The sequence below is a fragment of the Myxine glutinosa genome, chromosome 11 (assembly GCF_964187855.1).
Source record: "Myxine glutinosa chromosome 11, kmMyxGlut1.1, whole genome shotgun sequence".
Classification (NCBI taxonomy): domain Eukaryota; kingdom Metazoa; phylum Chordata; class Myxini; order Myxiniformes; family Myxinidae; genus Myxine; species Myxine glutinosa.
Genome location: NC_136271.1, coordinates 33,356,399 through 33,374,808, shown reverse-complemented (window position 1 = coordinate 33,374,808; position 18,410 = coordinate 33,356,399). Strand labels below are relative to the sequence as shown.

Below are 18,410 nucleotides of genomic sequence, written 5' to 3'. Positions count from 1 at the left end.
GGTATGCTTGCAATTGTATGTTTAGGATGAGATGAAAAAGGGAGAAGGTAAGAGTGAGTGTCTGTTGGTTTGGTGTATAGTTCTGTTTCGAGTCTGTTATTTTGAAGCGTGAGTGATGTGTCTAGAAAGTGAACTTCGGACTGTGAGCTGTCGAATGTAAACTTGATGGTCGGATGAATCAAATTTAAATCATTTTGGAATTGTGTGAGACTACGGGGGGATTTTGACCAGATGAACTGGATGTCATCAATATAACGTACCCAGGACTTTTCCAAGATGCCGTGATGAGGTTGTGCATTGATCTTGGCCTCTATCATTCCCATGAAGATGTTGGCGTACGATGGTGCAACAGTGGTACCCATATCGGTACCTTGAGTTTGAATGTAATGTCGTCCGTTGAATTGGAAATTATTCAGTTTGAGTGTCAGTTCTAATAGGCGTATAAGGTCTTGAGTCTGTGGTATTGGGACTTGTCATGTATCGAGGGCTTTGCGGCATGCAGACAGGCCTTCTGAATGTGGAATATTAGTGTAGAGGGATGTAACATCTGCTGTGACTAAAATGGTTTGGGAGTTGAAAGGTGAGTATATTCTGTTCAATCCTTGGATGTGGGTCAGAAAACTGGTTGTGTCCTTGAGGTATGAGGAGAGATTCATCACGAGAGGACGTAAATGACAGTCAACAAATTTTGATATTAGAACAGTTGGACATGTGCAGCCAGATACGATTGGTCTACGTGGATTGTTTACCTTGTGTATTTTAGGAAGAAAATAAAGGTTAGGACAATGAGGATCTTTCGGAATATATATATATATACTTGTACATACTGATAAAATAATTTAGTGGGCTGAGGATAAAGCACAGGTGGGATTTGCAAAATGGCTTTCTACTTTGTCTTCATTCATTTGTGCAGTTTATCCTTGCATACTGTAGGAATTCACTCAATCAAAGCTTTACATGGAAAAATAATTTATCAACATATTTATTGATTCAATGGTTGTCCTAATATTCAAGTTGGCTTTTTCATGTCATTGTTTTCCATGATTTGCTCTTTTGTCCCCTGTTTGATCACCGTTTTATCTTCATATTGCTTTTGCCATTTCTATGTAGCATGGAACCCGAATCGGGACGCCGCCAGCCTAAGAAATTGACAATGGGTCTCATTGCTGTGGGAGGTGCCCAGGCCTTGGTTGCAGAGACACGGGAAAAACTCGGTATGATGGATTCATTTGAAACTTCTCATCATGCAGACAAGTCTTCCGAACATTGACACTCCAGCCGAATAAGCATCCAAACTTACACCGAGCTCTTCTGTTGCAAGCTATAATTTATCAGAGCACTAAATGGTGCCAGTTATCTATAATAATAATAATAATAATAATAATACTAATAATAAAAGGGAAAGTGTGTGTGTGTGTCAGTGTGTCTCCAAAACCATTAAAGCTAGTGGCCCCAAACTTTTCATGCATACTAAGGAAACTCCAAAGGAGTACATGAATGAAAACTGGATGTTTGGGTAAATGTAAATGCCCCTTTTTCTGAAGATAATTGTTTAAATCACTTACCAGCTCTTGTCTGCATAGCTTCTGCTGTTGAAAGAAACAATAATTGTATTATAAATATGGGGAGGACAGTGGCGCCACCATGTCATGGGGATAGCGACTGGTGATGGAACAAGGTGTCACAAGTGAAAAAGCAAGATAGCCAGTGGCTTTTCTCTCTTGTTCGGATTGACGTGATGTTTTTGAAGTGTTGGCCTTTACAGTTCCATCCTCCCCACCTCCCACCCACCCTCCAACTTCCCTCTTCCTTAGAATTCCCTGCACAATTTTTTGTGCTCAGCATGATCATTGATAATAAAGTACTAAAACTGAAGCCTTAGAGTTATTGTTCAAGTTTACACTTGTAAATGGCACTTTATTCCAACAACTGCCAACAGGAATAACAGCATCACGAGATGTGACTGGCTGCAGTGATGACTTCAAGGAGCTTGTCGACGCCCCAACGACTGGTGCCCTGAATCTCAAGCGGCACCTTCTCACGACCTCTTCACATGGTTTGTAGCAATACTTCTGTATTTGGTGTGATGACAAGAGGGTAAAAGTCAACAAACTGACAACGGGCAAAAGAGCAACAGTTGGACACGTGGGAAATGAGTGAAAGAACAAGAAATATGTCATGCGTAGCACGATATTTGCGAAATCCCGAAAATAAGTTGTTGGCCTATGTTGACCTCAAAATAATTGGTGGTTGAATTCAGTGACCTGGTATGCAAATCCTCTTAAAATCCTTCAGTCAATCAGATGAAAATTGGGGATTTTAGAAATTCGGCCTATGTGTGACCTTTTGGTCCATGTTGACCTCAAATACTTGGTGGTTTAATTCAGTGTCCAGATATGCAAATCCTCTTAAAATTGCAAGTCAATTTTTTTTTTTTTTTTTTTTTTTTTTTTTTTGTATACAAGATCGAGGCTCGTGAAAGAGCGAACATTAATCACACAGAAAGACAAACCGACACATAAAACATAACATAGGGAGCGGTGGGGAGAGAGGGGGAAGGACACAAACACAACATTTGAGAGCAGGGACCGAGAGACATGGAGACATCGAGAGATCTGAGAGAGGGTGAGGGCTTTGGGGGGGGGGGGCATGGGAAGGGGGCAGTGGGAGAGGTATAAAACATATGGACACTGCCAGGACTTCCAGGAAAGAAGTTGGAATTTCAAACAAGGTGGATCTGGGGTGAATTAGCGGGGGTAGAAAAGATCAAGGTTTTGGATGGGGGAAGATAAGAGATGGTGGTGAACAGCTGTTTTAAAGACCTGGAGGGAGGAGTGGGATTGAAGGGAGTGAGGGAGTTTGTTCCAGAGGCGGGAGAAAAGAGGAATGAAAGAGTGAAGGTGAGCGGAGAGCCGAGATTTCGGCAGTTTAACCATCAGAGGGTTGCTGGCAGATCTTGTGCGACCTGTAGGAATATTTGGGGGACAGAGCACAGAGAGGGCTGGGGGTGCAAGGCCGGAGAGGAGTCGGTAGAAGACAGAAAGACCACCTACCTGCCTGCGGTGAGTGAGTGAAAGGCCCTCAGAGATAGCTTCATCGCGGGAGATTCCAATAATTCTGAAAGCTTTGGTTTCAACAGCGTGAAGCCGAGCTAGGTGTGAGGCAGGAGCACCGGCTCATAGGGGAGAACAGTATTCCATTGAGCTGCGGATGAAAGCCTTGTATGTGGTGAGGAGCTCAGGTGTGCCGAGGAAGGACTTCGCACGACGGAGGATGCCCAGTCGGCGACTGGCTTTGGAGGCCAGCTTGGAAATGTGGTTTTCCCAAGAAAGATCATGGCAGATAGTGAGACCCAAAATCTTGAGCGACAGAACTTCTTGGAGAGGATTGTTGAGAAAGTAGATGGGAGGGTTGTCCAGTCGATCTTTTCGGAGAGACATAGTAAGAGTGTGAGATTTGTCAGGATTGAAAGACATGTTCCACTTGTTTGACCAGTCTGTGATTTTGTCCAGGTCTTCAGAGAGTGAGGAGGCAGCAGACTGCCGATCTGAGGGAAGAGGAATGGAGCGGCAGAGAGTGGAGTCATCAGCAAAGAGATAGAGAGGATTTTCGAGAGAGTCAGAGAGATCATTGATGAAGACCAGAAAAAGCACGGGGCCCAGAACACTGCCTTGGGGAACTCCAGCCTGAACAGGAAGAGGAGATGAGAGAAACCCATTCAGGGCCACACGTTGACGACGACTAGAGAGGAAGTCCGCCAGCCATGCGTGGAGATTTCCATGGATACCAAAGGAGGAGAGTTTGGTGAGCAGAGCGGGGTGCCAGACCGTGTCGAAGGCACGTGATATGTCGAGGGAGACAGCTCTAATTTCCTGTTTGGCATTGAGGACCTCCATCCATTGTTGAGACAGCAGAAGCAGCATGTCCAGAGTAGAGTGACCTGGTCTGAAACCAAATTGATGATCAGAGATCAAGCCATTGGAGAAGAGGAAAGATTTCATATCAGAAGCAATGATGGATTCCATGACTTTGCTGATAATTGGGAGAAGGCTGATTGGTCTGTAGTTGCTAGGATCTGTTTTTGCACCTTTTTTGTGCAAAGCGGTGATGTTGGCTGATTTCCAAGCAGATGGCAGTTGACCTTGAGCAAAAGAGAGGGTGAAGAGAACAGAGAGAGGGTGAGATAGAGCAGCAGAGCAGGATTTTAGGACCCGTGGGCTGATGCCGTCGGGTCCAGTTGCAGAATCAGAGTCGAGGGTTGACAGAAACTTTTACACCTTGTCAGGAGGAAAGGACACGGAGTCCAGAAGCAGCAGGGTACGACTGGGTATGGTGGGTACAGAGAGGGATGGGTTTGGGACACAAGATTTAGAGGCAAACACAGAGTTGAGGCATTCAGCTTTTTCACGTGCGGAGTCAGCTGTGTAGCCGTTTGAGGTAAGGGAGGGGATGGAGGGGGAACAAACACCAGAAACGGATTTGACCAGACGCCACCAGGATTTGGAAGAGGGAGACAGATAAGAGAGTTCGGTCTTGAGAACGGAGAGATATTGTTTCCTGGCTCTCCTGAGGGTGGACACACACTTGTTTCGGGCTTTGTGAAAGGAAATGAGATTTCCTTCCGTTGGATTTGCTTTCCAGGAGACGAAGGCAAGTTGTTTCTGGGCAACAGCCTCACCACAAGATTCCGTGTACCATGGACGGGAGGAAGGGTATGACAACTGAAGACGAGATGGGATAAATCTGTGCATGAGTGAGAGCAATTTACTTTGGAAGAATTCCCAGGATGAGTTGATGTCAGAGGTGGTAGAGATGGGAGACCAGTCCAGATGATTGATGGCTGCTTGAAGACCGTGCCAGTTGGCCTGAGTGAAATGCCAGACTCGTCGACACTGAGCAGGCTCCCTGAGGATGGTCAGAGAGATGTCCACTTTAACAAGGACATGATCAGATGATCCGATCGGAGCAGAAGAAGAGCAGCAGACATTTTCAGGGAAGTTAGTCATAACCAAGTCCAGAAGAGAAGATGTTCCGTTGACTGAGATCCGGGTCGGGAAATTGACAGATTGTGTCAGTCCCAGTGAGTCGCAGAAGTCCTTTGCTGAGGAGCCATGGCTGGTGAGAGAGGTACCCACACCCAGCCAACTGGCATGATGACAGTTGAAATCACCACATATGAGGAAGAGAGAGTTGGGATGAGTAGATAGAAGTTGGTCCATATCATCAGACAGCGAGATGTAGATGGAGTCATCACTGTTTGGTGGACGGTACAACACACATATGAACAAGAGGTGGGAGCGAAGGGGAAGCCGTAGCCAGAGGTATTCCTGGGGGTGAGGTGGAGAGAGTGCAGTGCAGGGCGAGTGAGGAAGAGAGTTTTTGATAAAGATAGCAACCCCGCCTCCAGGACGAGGCTCAGGTCTATCATACCGGAGGAGGGAGTAGCCCGGGAGAGATACTATGGAATCAGAGACATCATAAAGGAGGAAAGTTTCTGTTAAGCAGATCACGTCTGGTTTGACAGAAGCAACCTGTATGGAGAGATCAGTTAAGTTTGAACGAAGGCCCCGGATGTTTGAGGTCCATACCGTTAATGAAGAGGAAGGGGGAGCATCAGATACAGAACAGGGGGGAGGAGGGGTAGGGTAAGATGTGGAAGAGGTGGAAGAGGTAGGGAGAGCTGTTGAAGGTGTGTCAGAGATTTCAGAATAGCTCGGAGAAAGGGAAGGATGGGGCGGACAAAAGGTTTGATGGTGATTGGGTGAGCCACAATGAGGTGTTATTTGAGGAGGGGGAAGAGCGAGGCAGAAGGTTGGGGGAGATGGAGGTGAGAGTTTGAAGGGGGAAGAAGCGGGGAGGATGCTTTGAGGAGGGGGAGTGAGAGGGGGGAAATTGAGAAGCAATGAGGGTGGGGAGATTTGAAGGGGAGGGGTGAGGGGGGAGTTTGGGAGGGAAGGGACAAGGGGAGGGATTTGAAAGGGATGGGATATGGGGGAGATTTGGAGGGGAGGGGTGAGGCTGGAGTCTAGGAGGGGAGGGGCGAGGGGGAAGATTTGGAGGGGAGGGGTGAGATTGGATTTTTGAAAGTGTACGATTTATGGGAAACGAACATTTATTGCAAAATGAGTTTCTTGTGACCTTCGAGTTAAAAATACGTTTAAGGACGCTGGATGGAGGATGGAGTGCAGGAGAGTTTAGGGAATGTAGAAAAAAGGCACTATAGGAGATGGATATTTTTTTTGGGATGAATTGATTTGGTGAGCAAGTCGAAAGCAGCCTTTTAAAGAAGAAGAAGAAAAAGGTGTTATAAAATATGACGGAATACATAACTTCAGGGGAAAGTGTAAACATTGAAGGTTAATGAGTGAAAACTATCTGGGGAAATGGGGGAGAAACACGTGGTCGAAGAACGAACGAACGAATAAGAATGAATAAACGAATGAGAACAGAGAAGGAAATGTTTTTTTTTTTTTTTTTTTTGAGTTGAGATTTACACAAGGAAGTAGGCTATGGGTGAAAAGACTGGGAATACAGAGAACGAAAGTTATTGGATCACAAACGACGGACCGCTGAGAAAAACAAAGCCTCAAGGTTGTACAGTGCACACTGTACAAGGCCTTGCTCGCGACACGGCAAACAGACGATCAATTTATGAAAGATAAACACCGAGAAACAACCAAAGTTGCACACAATAACTTCACACACCGAAAGATAAATACAGTTTCGACAAAATACAATTGTGAACAGACTTAACTTCGAAAAACGTGGAGACCGTGTGGAGCTTCGAAAATCCCTGCCGCCGTCTCCCATTGAATTGGACGACAATTGAAGATTTTAGAAATTTGGCCGACGTTGACCTTTTTATTTTTAATTTTTTTTATTTGTTTTAAATACAAGCTCGAGGCTCATGTAAGAGCTAACATTAATGACAAAAAACTAACAAACTGACACATAAGACGTAACAAAGGGAGTGGGAGACAAGATGGGGAGAGAGGGGGAAGCACACAAGTACAACATTTGAGAGCAAGGTCATCGGGAGATCTGTGGGAGGGAGAGGGCTTGGGGGGAGGAGGCATGGGAAGGGGGGTGGGAAATGGGAGAGGTAAAAATCACTTGGACATGGCTAGGACTTCCAGGAAAGAAGTCGGTATTTCAGAAAAGTAGATCTGGGGTAGAAAAGATCAAGGTTTTGGATAGGGGAAGATAAGAGATGGTGGTGAATAGCTGTTTTAAAGACATCGAGGGAGGAGTGGGATTGAAGAGAGTGAGCGAGTTTGTTCCAGAGGCCTGAGAAAAGAGGAATGAAAGAGTGAAGGTGAGCCAAGAGTCTTGATTTTGGCAGTTTCACAAGAAGAGGGTTTCTGGCAGATCTTGTGCGACCTGTAGGAGTATTTGGGGGACAGAGCTGGGGGTGGGGGGCTAGGCCGGAGAGGAGTCGGTAGAAGACAGAAAGACCACCAACCTGCCTGCGGTGAGTGAGTGAAAGGCCCTCACAATCAGCATCACGGGAGATTCCAATGATTCTGAAAGCTTTGGTTTCAACAGTGTGAAGCCGAGCTAGGTGTGAGGCAGGAGCACCAGCCCAGAGGGGAGAGCAGTATTCCATTGAGCTGCGGATGAAAGCCTTGTATGTTGTGAGGAGCTCAGGTGTAGCAAGGAAGGACTTCACACGACGGAGGATGCCCAGTCGGCGACTGGCTTTGGAGGCCAGCTTGGAAATGTGGTTTTCCCAGGAAAGATCATGGCAGATTGTGAGACCCAAGAGCTTGAGTGACAGAACTTCTTGGAGAGGATTGTTGAGAAAGTAGATGGGAGGGTTGTCCAGATGGTCTTTTCGGAGAGACATAGTGAGAGTGTGAGATTTGTCAGGATTGAAAGACATGTTCCACTTGTTTGACCAGTCTGCAGAGAGTGAGGAGGCTGCAGACTGCCGATCTGTGGGATGAGGTATGGAGCGGCAGAGAGTGGAGTCATCAGCAAAGAGATAGAGAGGATTTTCCAGAGAGTCAGAGAGATCATTGATGAAGACCAGAAAAAGCACAGTGCCCAGCACACTGCCTTGGGGAACGTCAGCCTGAACAGGAAGGGGAGATGAGAGAAATTCATTCAGGGCCACACGTTGACTACGACCAGAGAGGAAGTCCGCAAGCCATGCGTGGAGATTTCCATGGATACCAGATGAGGAGAGTTTGGTGAACAGAGCGGGGTGCCAGACTGTATCGAAGGCATGTGATACAGTGCATTCAGAAAGTATTGAGACCCCTTCACTTTTTCACATTTTGTTATGTTGCAGCCTTCTGGTGAGATCGTTTAAATTCATTTTTTCCCTCATCAATCTCCACCCAATACCCCATGATGACAAAGAGAAAACAGGATTTTAGAAAGTTTTGCAAATTTATTAAAAAGAAAAAACTGAAATATCACATTGACATAAGTATTCATACCCTTTGCTATGACACTTAAAAAGCACCTTGAAAAGCACTTTGCTATGACACTGAGGAGAGGCTTGGAAGCCTCTCCTCAGTGAAAGACACATGAAAGCCCGCTTGGAGTTTGCAAAAAAGCACCTAAAGGACTCTCAGACTGTGAGAAACAAGATTCTGTGGTCTGATGAAACCAAGATTGAACTGTTTGACTTCCGTCTGGCCACTCTGCCATAAAGCCCAGATCGGTGGAGTGTTGCAGTGATGGTTGTCCTTCTGGAAGTTTCTCCCATCTCCACACAGGATCTCTGGAGCTCAGCCAGAGTGACCATCGGGTTCATGGTCACCTCTCTTACCAAGGCCCTTCTCCCTCGATTGCTCAGTTTTGCCGGGCGGCCAGCTCTATGAAAAGTCCTAGCATAAGGCTGCAAAATAACAAAATGTGAAAAAAGTGAAGGGGTCTGAATACTTTCTGAATGCACTGTAAATGGTAATACTTCTCGAAGCAATATAAAAATATATTATAGTACACAGAAGGAGCACACAAACTACAACAATCACAGCCACGACAACGGAAGCAACAACAACAACTATGTGTTTTAAAATATACTTTTTTTCGCGTGTTTCACATCATTTAACATCCTCTTTGAGAATTACAGATAGACATGCAATATGTTTGTGAAGTGCAACATGCTGTCTTTTGATTAAATCCATCAGTGGTTAGGCATGGCCAGTTATTATAAATCATACAAATATCCGCATCAACAGAAATGGCAACACCATGTGCTGGCCTTGACAAAAGAAAAGGCAACATAGACCAGAGTTGATTTGTTGCAGAATGTCTTCTTATCGCTTGGAATTGGATGATTTGCACTGGGCCTAACATTTACACCTGTCTGAGAAGTGTGTACCTGCAAGTGTTCTAACTTATGAGTCAAACAATTTGTTCCCAAACCTATCATACAGGTCTGAGTGCAACCAATAAACAAGAAGAAAGAGGTGGAAGAGCCAGCAAAGTTTGTGGAATATCTGGAGCATTAGTTACCACAGATCTAGAACTATCAGCGGAAGAGTTATTGCGCAAGCACAAGCAGAGTGTGCAAGAGACAAGGCGTCATAAGGCGGAGGAGCGTCAAAGGAGGTGAGATGACATTAATTATTACCCTTTTTTTTGGTTCCTTCTGTCTGTTATTCAGTCATAGGACACGTGTTTATATTTCATGGCAAGGTTGAATCTGTACTGTATGCCTTCGCTGACGTCGTCGCCGGAGGCATGATGTTTTTGGGTTGTCCGTCCGTCTGGCTGTCCGTCCGTCTGTCCGTGATAGGTTTTTGTTACTGCGGTAACTTTAGAATGGCTGAAGGGATCCAAGTCAAACTTGGTACAGGTATGTATAATGATGTGAAGATGAATTGGCTAGGTTTGGGGTCACGTGGTTAAAGGTCAGAGGTCATGCCAGGTGAAAATCCTGTTACTGTGATAACTTATGAAGGAGGGTGGGTGAAGAGAGACGTAGAGTGGGGCGGATGGAGGAGAAGGCCGTGGGGAAGGGAGGAGGAAAAGGTGGAAAAGGAAAGGAAAGGTGGAAAAGTTTCTGTCAACCGTAGACTGATTCTGCAACTGGACCTGACGGCATCAGCCCACGGGTCCTAAAATCCTGCTCTGCCGCTCTTTCACTCCCTCTCTCTGCTCTCTTCACCCTCTCTTTTGCTGAAGGTCATCTGCCATCACCTTGGAAATCAGCCAACATCACCGCTTTACACAAAAAAATGTGGAAAAACAGATCCTTGCAACGACAGACCAATCAGCCTTCTCCCAATTATCAGTAGTCATGGAATCCATCATTCCTTTCGGATATCAAATCTTTCCTCTTCTCAAATGGCTTGATCTCTGATCATCAATTTGGTTTCAGACCAGGTCACTCGACTCTGGACGTGCTGCTTCTGCTGTCGAAACAATGGATGGAGGTCCTCAATGCCAAACAGGAAATTAGAGCCGTCTCCCTTGACATATCACGTGCCTTCGATACGGTCTGGCACCCCGCTCTGCTTAACCAAACTCTTCTCCTATGGTATCCATGGAAATCTCCACGCTTGGCTTGCGGACTTCCTCTCTAGTCGTAGTCAACGTGTGGCCCTGAATGGGTTTCTCTCATCTCCCCTTCCTGTTCAGGCTGGAGTTCCCCAAGGCAGTGTTCTGGGCCATGTGCTTTTTCTGGTCTTCAATGATCTCTCTGACTCTCTTGAAAATCATCGCTATCTCTTTGCTGATGACTCCACTCTCTGCCGCTCCATTCCTCATCCCTCAGATCGGCACTCTGCAGCCTCCTCGCTCTCTGCAGACCTGGACAAATTCACAGACTGGGCAAACAAGTGGAACATGTCTTTCAATCCTGACAAATGTCACACTCTTACGATGTCTCTCTGAAAAGACCGACTGGACAACCTTCCCATCCACTTTCTGAATAATCCTCTCCAAGAAGTTCTGTCACTCAAGCTTTTGGGTCACTATCTGCCATGATCTTTCCTGGGAAAACCACATTTCAAATCTGGCCTCCAAAGCCAGTCGCCGACTGGGCTTCCTCCGTCGTGCGAAGTCCTTCCTTGGCACACCTGAGCTCCTCACAACATACAAGGCTTTCATCCGCAGCTCGACTGGGCATATATATCGAGGGTTCATATATATGCTGGTGGGTGAATGTGGCGTTCATCACGTTTCTGAGGTAAGTGTGATGCCGATCAGGAAGAAGAAGAAGCCGAACTACCAACTTCGTACACTACTGGAATGGTTTGATTTATTTGTATTAAAATGTCTGGTGAATGTTTTTTATTTATTTATGCGAATGTGTACTTGTATATAAACTGTCATTAATTTAAAAATGTTTAGGCACTATCGATCGATTTCTTTGTTTTTTTTAACTCCAAAAAACCGATCTTTTTTTTCTATGTTTTGTTTGTTTGTTTTTATGCCTAAAACACCCCCAGGCACTCACTGAAGAACCTCTGAAAGTTTGACGAAGATCCGTTCAGCCATCTCTGAGAAAAATGGCCACACACACACACACACACACACACACACACACACACACACACACACACACACACACACACACACACACACACACACACACACCTCGTTTTTTCATTTCTGTTCCTCACAATTCTATCCCTCTCTTTCATTCACAGACACACACACGCACACACACACACACACACACACACAATTAATTGTACAGTATCTGTTGTTCCTAAACTTAAATAATTTAAAGGATTGTTGTAAATGATGTTAATTTTACAACATCCCATATTCAACTTTATTTAAATTTTAAACCTCAAACATAGTTCCTCCACCTAAAGCAAGAACCTTAACCCGTAAGCAACTGACTAGTTTCCCGACTGCATGGATCATCAGCTGGGCACCGTTCTTCCTCGAGGTTTCAATCCTTTCAGCCCAGGACCTCTCCAAATGGCGGATCCACAACCTCGATCATGGATCCACATGAATTGATGGTAAATCAGTGGATCCACAACCTCAGTTGCGTCCAGGCAGTCAGTCAACCCATCAATGCAACATCACTTATTCCAACTTTACTTGCAATAGGATTTAATGTGTTATCACCATGCTACACACACAACACGCATGCACGCACGCACGCACGCACGCACGCACGCACACACACACTCTTATATGGTAGATATATATATATATATATGTATATATATATTGTATATATATATATATATATATATATGTATGCAGTCACGTGAAAAAGTAAGTACACTCCATGTAAAGTTTTGATTTTTTCAATATATTTCAACATACAGCTATTTGATCTTCATTTCAACAATATTGACAGATAAAGGTGATATAATATAACAAATATCATGAAACATTTACATTTTGTAGTCCATTGTATAATTTAAATAAACATAAATGCAAATTTTTCATGTGGAAAAAGTAAGCACACATTGGAACAGACTGTTATTACACCCTCTGAAGCATTATTTGGACAACATTGCACTGCAGGAAGTAGTATTTTGGAAACTGGAGGAAACTCTGACAGGACGAGGTCTGGCAGACCCAAAGCCACAACAGAATCAGAAGACAAGTTTCTGAGAGTCAACAGCCTGCGTGATAGGCGGCTCACAGGACAACAGCTTCAAGCACAGCTTAACACTGGTCGAAGTAAGGAAGTCTCAGTTTCAACTGTGAGTGAAGAGAAGACTTTGAGCTGCAGGTTTGACAGGTCGAGTGGCAGTAAGAAAGCCATTGCTGAGATGGCAAAATAAGAAAAAGAGGCTTGCCTGGTCCATGAAGCACCACGAGTGGACTACTGAAGACTGGAACAAGGTCATATGGGCCGATGAATCAAAATTTGAAATCTTTGGTTCATCACGCAGGGTTTTTGTATGCCGTCGAGTAGGCGAAAGGATGGTTCCTCAGTGTGTGACACCAACTGTCAAACATGGAGGAGGAAGCATGATGGTCTGGGGCTCTTTTGCTGGATCCAGAGTCGGCGACTTGCACAGAGTGACTGGCACCCTGAACCAAAAGGGCTACCACAGCATTTTGCAGCGCCATGCAATACCCTCGGGTGTACGCCTAGTTGGTCAGGGGTTCATCCTACAGCAAGATAATGACCCTAAACACACCTCCAGGCTTTGTCAAAACTACCTTCGAGGAAAAGAACAAGACGGAAGGCTTCAAATCATGGAATGGCCAGGACAGTCTCCAGACTTAAACCCCATCGAGCTGGTTTGGGATGAACTGGACAGAACGGTGCAAGCAAAGCAACCTACATGTGCAACACATTTGTGGGAACTTCTGCAACAGTGTTGGGAAGAACTTCCCGAACAATATTTGATTTCCATTGTGGAAAGAATGCCACGAGTGTGTTCGGCGGTTATATCTGCTTTTCTGAGTCAAAAATTTAAATTAAATTTTGTTAAACAAAATGATTCTATTTCTTTTTTTAATCTCCAATTGTTTATTTGTTCTATGCTTAATTTCAGAGTACATTGAGACATTAAACTGTGTAAATTTCAATAAAAATTGGAAAAATTGAGGTGTTCGAAAACTTTTGACCGGTAGTTTATATATGTAGTGTTGAGGAAGGATGAAAGTGACTGGTTGAGAAGAGTGATGGAAATGAATGTAGAATGACGTAGAGGACGGGGAAGACCGAGAAAGACTTAGCTAAAGGTGGTGGAAGAAGAAATGCGGGCAAGGGGGTTAACAAGGGGAGATGTAGAAAATAGAGCAAAATGGAGAAGATTGTCATGGGGTCCGCAAGGCTAACCCCCGCTCTAGCAGGGAAAATGGCCTTAAAATGCCTGTTGTTGTTTGTTGTTGTTGTATTGCTGTGTGCCTGTTTTTATGATTCCTCTTTTTGTTTTGGGGTAAAACAAATTTGTACCTAAAGCTGTGGACCATTCTCTGTTTCTTGCACGTTTGTCTTGTGTATTAAGCATGTATGCTCAACCTGGAGCAAATTTTCTTTCACATATAACATACTGTCCCTTCAGTTTTCTGCAGAACCTAAAGAAAACGTCCTCACAGCCTGATAGAATGCAAGATAATCCTCCAAGTTCATGCACTGTCCTCGCGTCAGTACAAGCTCCGCATTTGGGCAGTGGAGTACTCGAGGGAGATGATATTCTCTTGCCGCCAGTCTGTTCAGCTCAAGGCATTGATGTTAAGCACAATAAGGTTTGTTGTTTTATTGTCTCATCTCGCAAAATACTTTATTCCTTCTTGGGTTGCATTTTTCTTGTTTATTAGTATGCTTTACAAATGTGAAAAGTTGCAGCAAACTAAGTGTTTGTTTTTACACTTTTCCACATCTCGGCTAGCACCCCCACAACCAGTGGAGCGCTATTTCAGCTACATACCAAAATACGCGATCGCTGCATTACAGTGAGTTAGCAAGGTTGTGTGTGTGTGTGTGTGTGTGTGTGTGTGTGTGTGTGTGTGTGTGTGTGTGTGTGTGTGTGTGTGTGTGTGTGTGTGTGTGTGTGTGTGTGTGTGTGTGTGTGTGTGTGTCTGAGTATTATAGGGACAAGGCCGGAAGTCTCACAGTGGCGTAGCCGGGCTTGTAAAATATTTTAAAACCACAAACACATATGATTAGCTTTTTAAGCAATTGTTAATGCTGTTTATAACATTGAACAAAGAAATTTGGAGGAATCCTGACATCCATGAGGTAAGTTTTATTTGCAGAACTGAGCGAAGATCTACTGTAATCTATATACCCCACAAGAGTTGGATAAATAACATGACCCTGCCGCTAAAGTGGCGTTTTTCGTGGCGGCCTTTTGAAACCCACCAATTAAGGTTTTGTTTTGAAAAACGCCAATGAAACCCACTTTTCCTGCTGTTTAACACAAAACTGAAAGGGAGGAAGCCCGGGGTGTGCTCATTTACCAAGCATCTAGCTAACGCTTGCCAAGCCAGCCGTTCCTTATTGGTTTTGAATGGAGTGTTTGCTCAAATGCTTAAGCCACTTGGCGATCTCTCCACAATAAACTTGGTAAATAAACACACACCCAATGTTCTTGAGACCCGGCCATAGATCGACTGTAATCTATATACCCCAAAGAGGAATGACACTTCCTGCCGCTCCCGTAGTGAGCAGGTGTACTATTAAATTAAAATTTTGGTCGGTGGAAACAGCCATCATTATGACATCATAGACGTAATGATGAAATGGACACAAAACTGCCGCTACTTTAATATGTAGAACATTATATATTTTAACCTCCAGTAACTTTGCAGTCACTACGAAGGGATTAGTGTTACGATTAGATTTACTGTAATATGTTATCATTTACTCTGACGTTACGTTATCATTATTATGAAAATGATATTACCATAAAAAACTGAGGCTAATTCCTTACCGCTGCGTTATTTGTACCATACACCGCTTATCATTGATTCATGAACCATACACCGCTTCAATCTAGAAACTTTGCAATAACGACAAAGGGATTGCAGTGTTACGATTATATTTACTATATTATCTATATAATAATAGCGTAAGGACTCGACTTTGTTATCCCTTTTACGCCGCACCCAGTGACCCGATGCCCACGGCACTAATGGATTTACGATCTACGAACCGCGCTCTTTGTTTATCACGTACAGACATACTCGAAAAATCTGAATTAGCCGAAGTTGGGGCCCAAAAGCATCCGATTAACTGCCGATACGACGCCATCTTACGACGCCATCGTATTGGCGTCTGCTGGGCGAAGGCGAAGCAAGCCGTCCGCTGATTGGACAGGCGAAGGCGAAAGCAAGCCGTCCACTGAGTGGACAATCCAGAGCATGCATTTGTGCCGGTGTCGGTGATCGTTGTTCATAGATGCACTCTTCATTCTCATCTTTCTTCCTAACTCTTACTCGGACAAGCAAATCCCCTATGCCATCCATAATTGTACACTCTATCCATACACCACATCCTCCCTTCCGTGGATGTTCCACGGGTTTCGGCTAGTTAGTATTAATGCTGTTATTATTATTACGAAAACAACACCACTGTGTTCAGAAACCTGGGCTAATTTGTCTGAAGCGGCCTGATGGTGAGGCATGAAGCCTAAGGCCTATACGTACTGTGTCGTTGGAAGACTCGTAACGCCGATGCTTTCGATATTTGATGATCATTTTAACAATCGGTTTGTTTGTGTTTCACACTGAATGAAAAACGTAAAGGTAGAGCATGGCGATTGTGATATATGACAGGTTCGACAATATTTTTGGCCTGAACAAAATTGGAATCAAAATGCCAGAGTGTGGAGTCAGCCGTTGTATGCTGTAATCACATCAGACGTAATCACATCACCCTGTCATGTGACTAGATCCTCAGCTCTGATTGGTATACATGGAGGGGACATACATACATACATACATACATACATACATACATACATACATACAGTCATGTGAAAAGGTAAGTACACCCCATGTAAAGTTTTGACTTTTTCAACATATTTCAACATACAGCTATTTGATCTTCATTTCAACAATATTGATAGATAAAGGTGATATGATATAACAAATATCATGAAGCATTTACATTTTGTAGTCCATTGTATAATTTAAATAAACATAAATGCAAATTTCGCATGTGGAAAAAGTTAGTACACCCCTACATTTATCACTACTTCAAACACCGAAAATTAGAATCACGTGCACCAGCTCAGGTGCAAATGATTAGAACATCGTTAGAGAGGATCTTGGAGGAACCTGTCTTATTTAAACCTCAGACATTTAGTTTGGTTTGATCTTTGTTGTTGAAGTGTGCGGCGTCACCTTGCCTAGATCAAAATAGCTCTCTGAGGCCTTCAGAAAGAAGGTTATAGATGCCTACGAGTCTGGGAAGGGATTTAAAAAGATCTCAAAACAATTTGAAATCAATCATTCGACTGTCCGGAAGATCATCTACAAGTGGAGAAGATTCCAAACAACCGACAACTTGTTCAGGCCAGGCCGCCCCAGCAAGTTCAGCCCGAGAGCAGACCGCAAGATGCTGAAACAAGTCTCTAAGAACCCCAGAATGTCATCACGGGACCTACAGGTAGCTCTTGCCACTGTTGATGTCAAATTGCATGAGTCTACCATTAGAAAGAGGCTGCACAAATTTGATCTACATGGGAGGTGTGCCAGGAGGAAACCTTTGCCTTCCAGAAAGAACATCAGGGCAAGACTAAAGTTTGCCAATGAACACCTAGGCAAAGACCAGCACTTCTGGAACAATGTGCTCTGGACAGATGAGTCAAAGGTAGAGCTATTTGGCCACAGTACCAGAAGACATGTTTGGCAAAAACCAAAGACAGCATTTGACCACAACAACCTGATACCAACTGTAAAGCATGGTGGTGGAAATATTATGGTTTGGGGCAGCTTTGCTGCATCAGGGCCTGGGCAGCTCACCATCAAATAATCCACTATGAATTCTTCATTGTACCAGAGGGTGCTTGAGGATAATGTGAGGCCATCTGTCGGAAAGTTGAAGCTCAACCGATGGTGGACCTTGCAACATCACAATGACCCGAAACATACTAGTAAATCCACCAAGGAATGGCTTAAAAGAAAGAAATGGGGTGTTCTGGAATAGCCAAGTCAAAGCCCGGATCGAAATCCCATCGAGATGTTGTGGGGGGATTTGAAACGAGCTGTGCATGCAAGAAACCCCTCAAACATCGCACAGCTGAAAGAATTCTGCATGGAGGAGTGGCCAAAAATTTCTCCCAGTCAATGTCAGAGACTGGTAGACAGTTATAAGAAACGCCTACTTGAGGTTGTTTCTGCCAAAGGGGGCAATATCACCTATTAGAGCCAAGGGTGTACTTACTTTTTCCACATGCGAAATTTGTATTTATGTTTATTTAAATGATACAATGGACTACAAAATGTAAATGTTTCATGATATTTGTTATATTATATCACCTTTATCTATCAATATTGTTGAAATGAAGATCAAATAGCTGTATGTTGAAATATGTTGAAAAAGTCAAAACTTTACATGGGGTGTACTTACTTTTTCACGTGACTGTACATATGGACAAACACTGTTCTAGACTGCTTTGCCCTATGGACTACGCCGTAAAAACAGGATTCAGCCGATCGCTAGCAAACTTTGCATACGCGTTAGAATTGCACCCGCCCCCCCCCCCCCTCCTTCTCCCCAGGCTGCCCCCCAAGCGAGCTGGTGTTTCTGGTTATTTTAAAAGCATGCAAGTTTTTGATTCTTGATAATGTCAAAATGTTCCGCGAGAGTTGAACAATGGCTGATTGATGCAAGCTGCATGTGAATACAAGAGCAAATTTTACTTTATATTGACAGTTATATTGACCCCTCCCCTCCCCCATACATACAACAACATCTCATTACTTGGAAATTCTACTTTAGTTCTGTCTTGTATTGTAATTTTATGTTAGCTTTTATCATTTTGTTGTGTATATAATTATGTTGGTAAAAGTTTTGA

At 44.0% G+C, this 18,410-nt stretch overlaps 1 protein-coding gene across 2 annotated transcripts in view; it reads left to right on the top strand.

Annotated features, from left to right (window-relative positions):
• MCM10 (minichromosome maintenance 10 replication initiation factor) overlaps nt 1–18,410 on the top strand; it is an 87,103-nt gene that overhangs the window by 40,454 nt on the left and 28,239 nt on the right. For both annotated transcript variants that reach the window (XM_078786520.1, XM_078786521.1), the window contains 4 exons: nt 1,111–1,214; nt 1,940–2,056; nt 9,390–9,564; nt 13,950–14,133. In XM_078786520.1, coding sequence (XP_078642646.1) covers nt 1,111–1,214; nt 1,940–2,056; nt 9,390–9,564; nt 13,950–14,133 — 580 coding nt within the window. The remainder of the gene's footprint in view (nt 1–1,110; nt 1,215–1,939; nt 2,057–9,389; nt 9,565–13,949; nt 14,134–18,410) is intronic.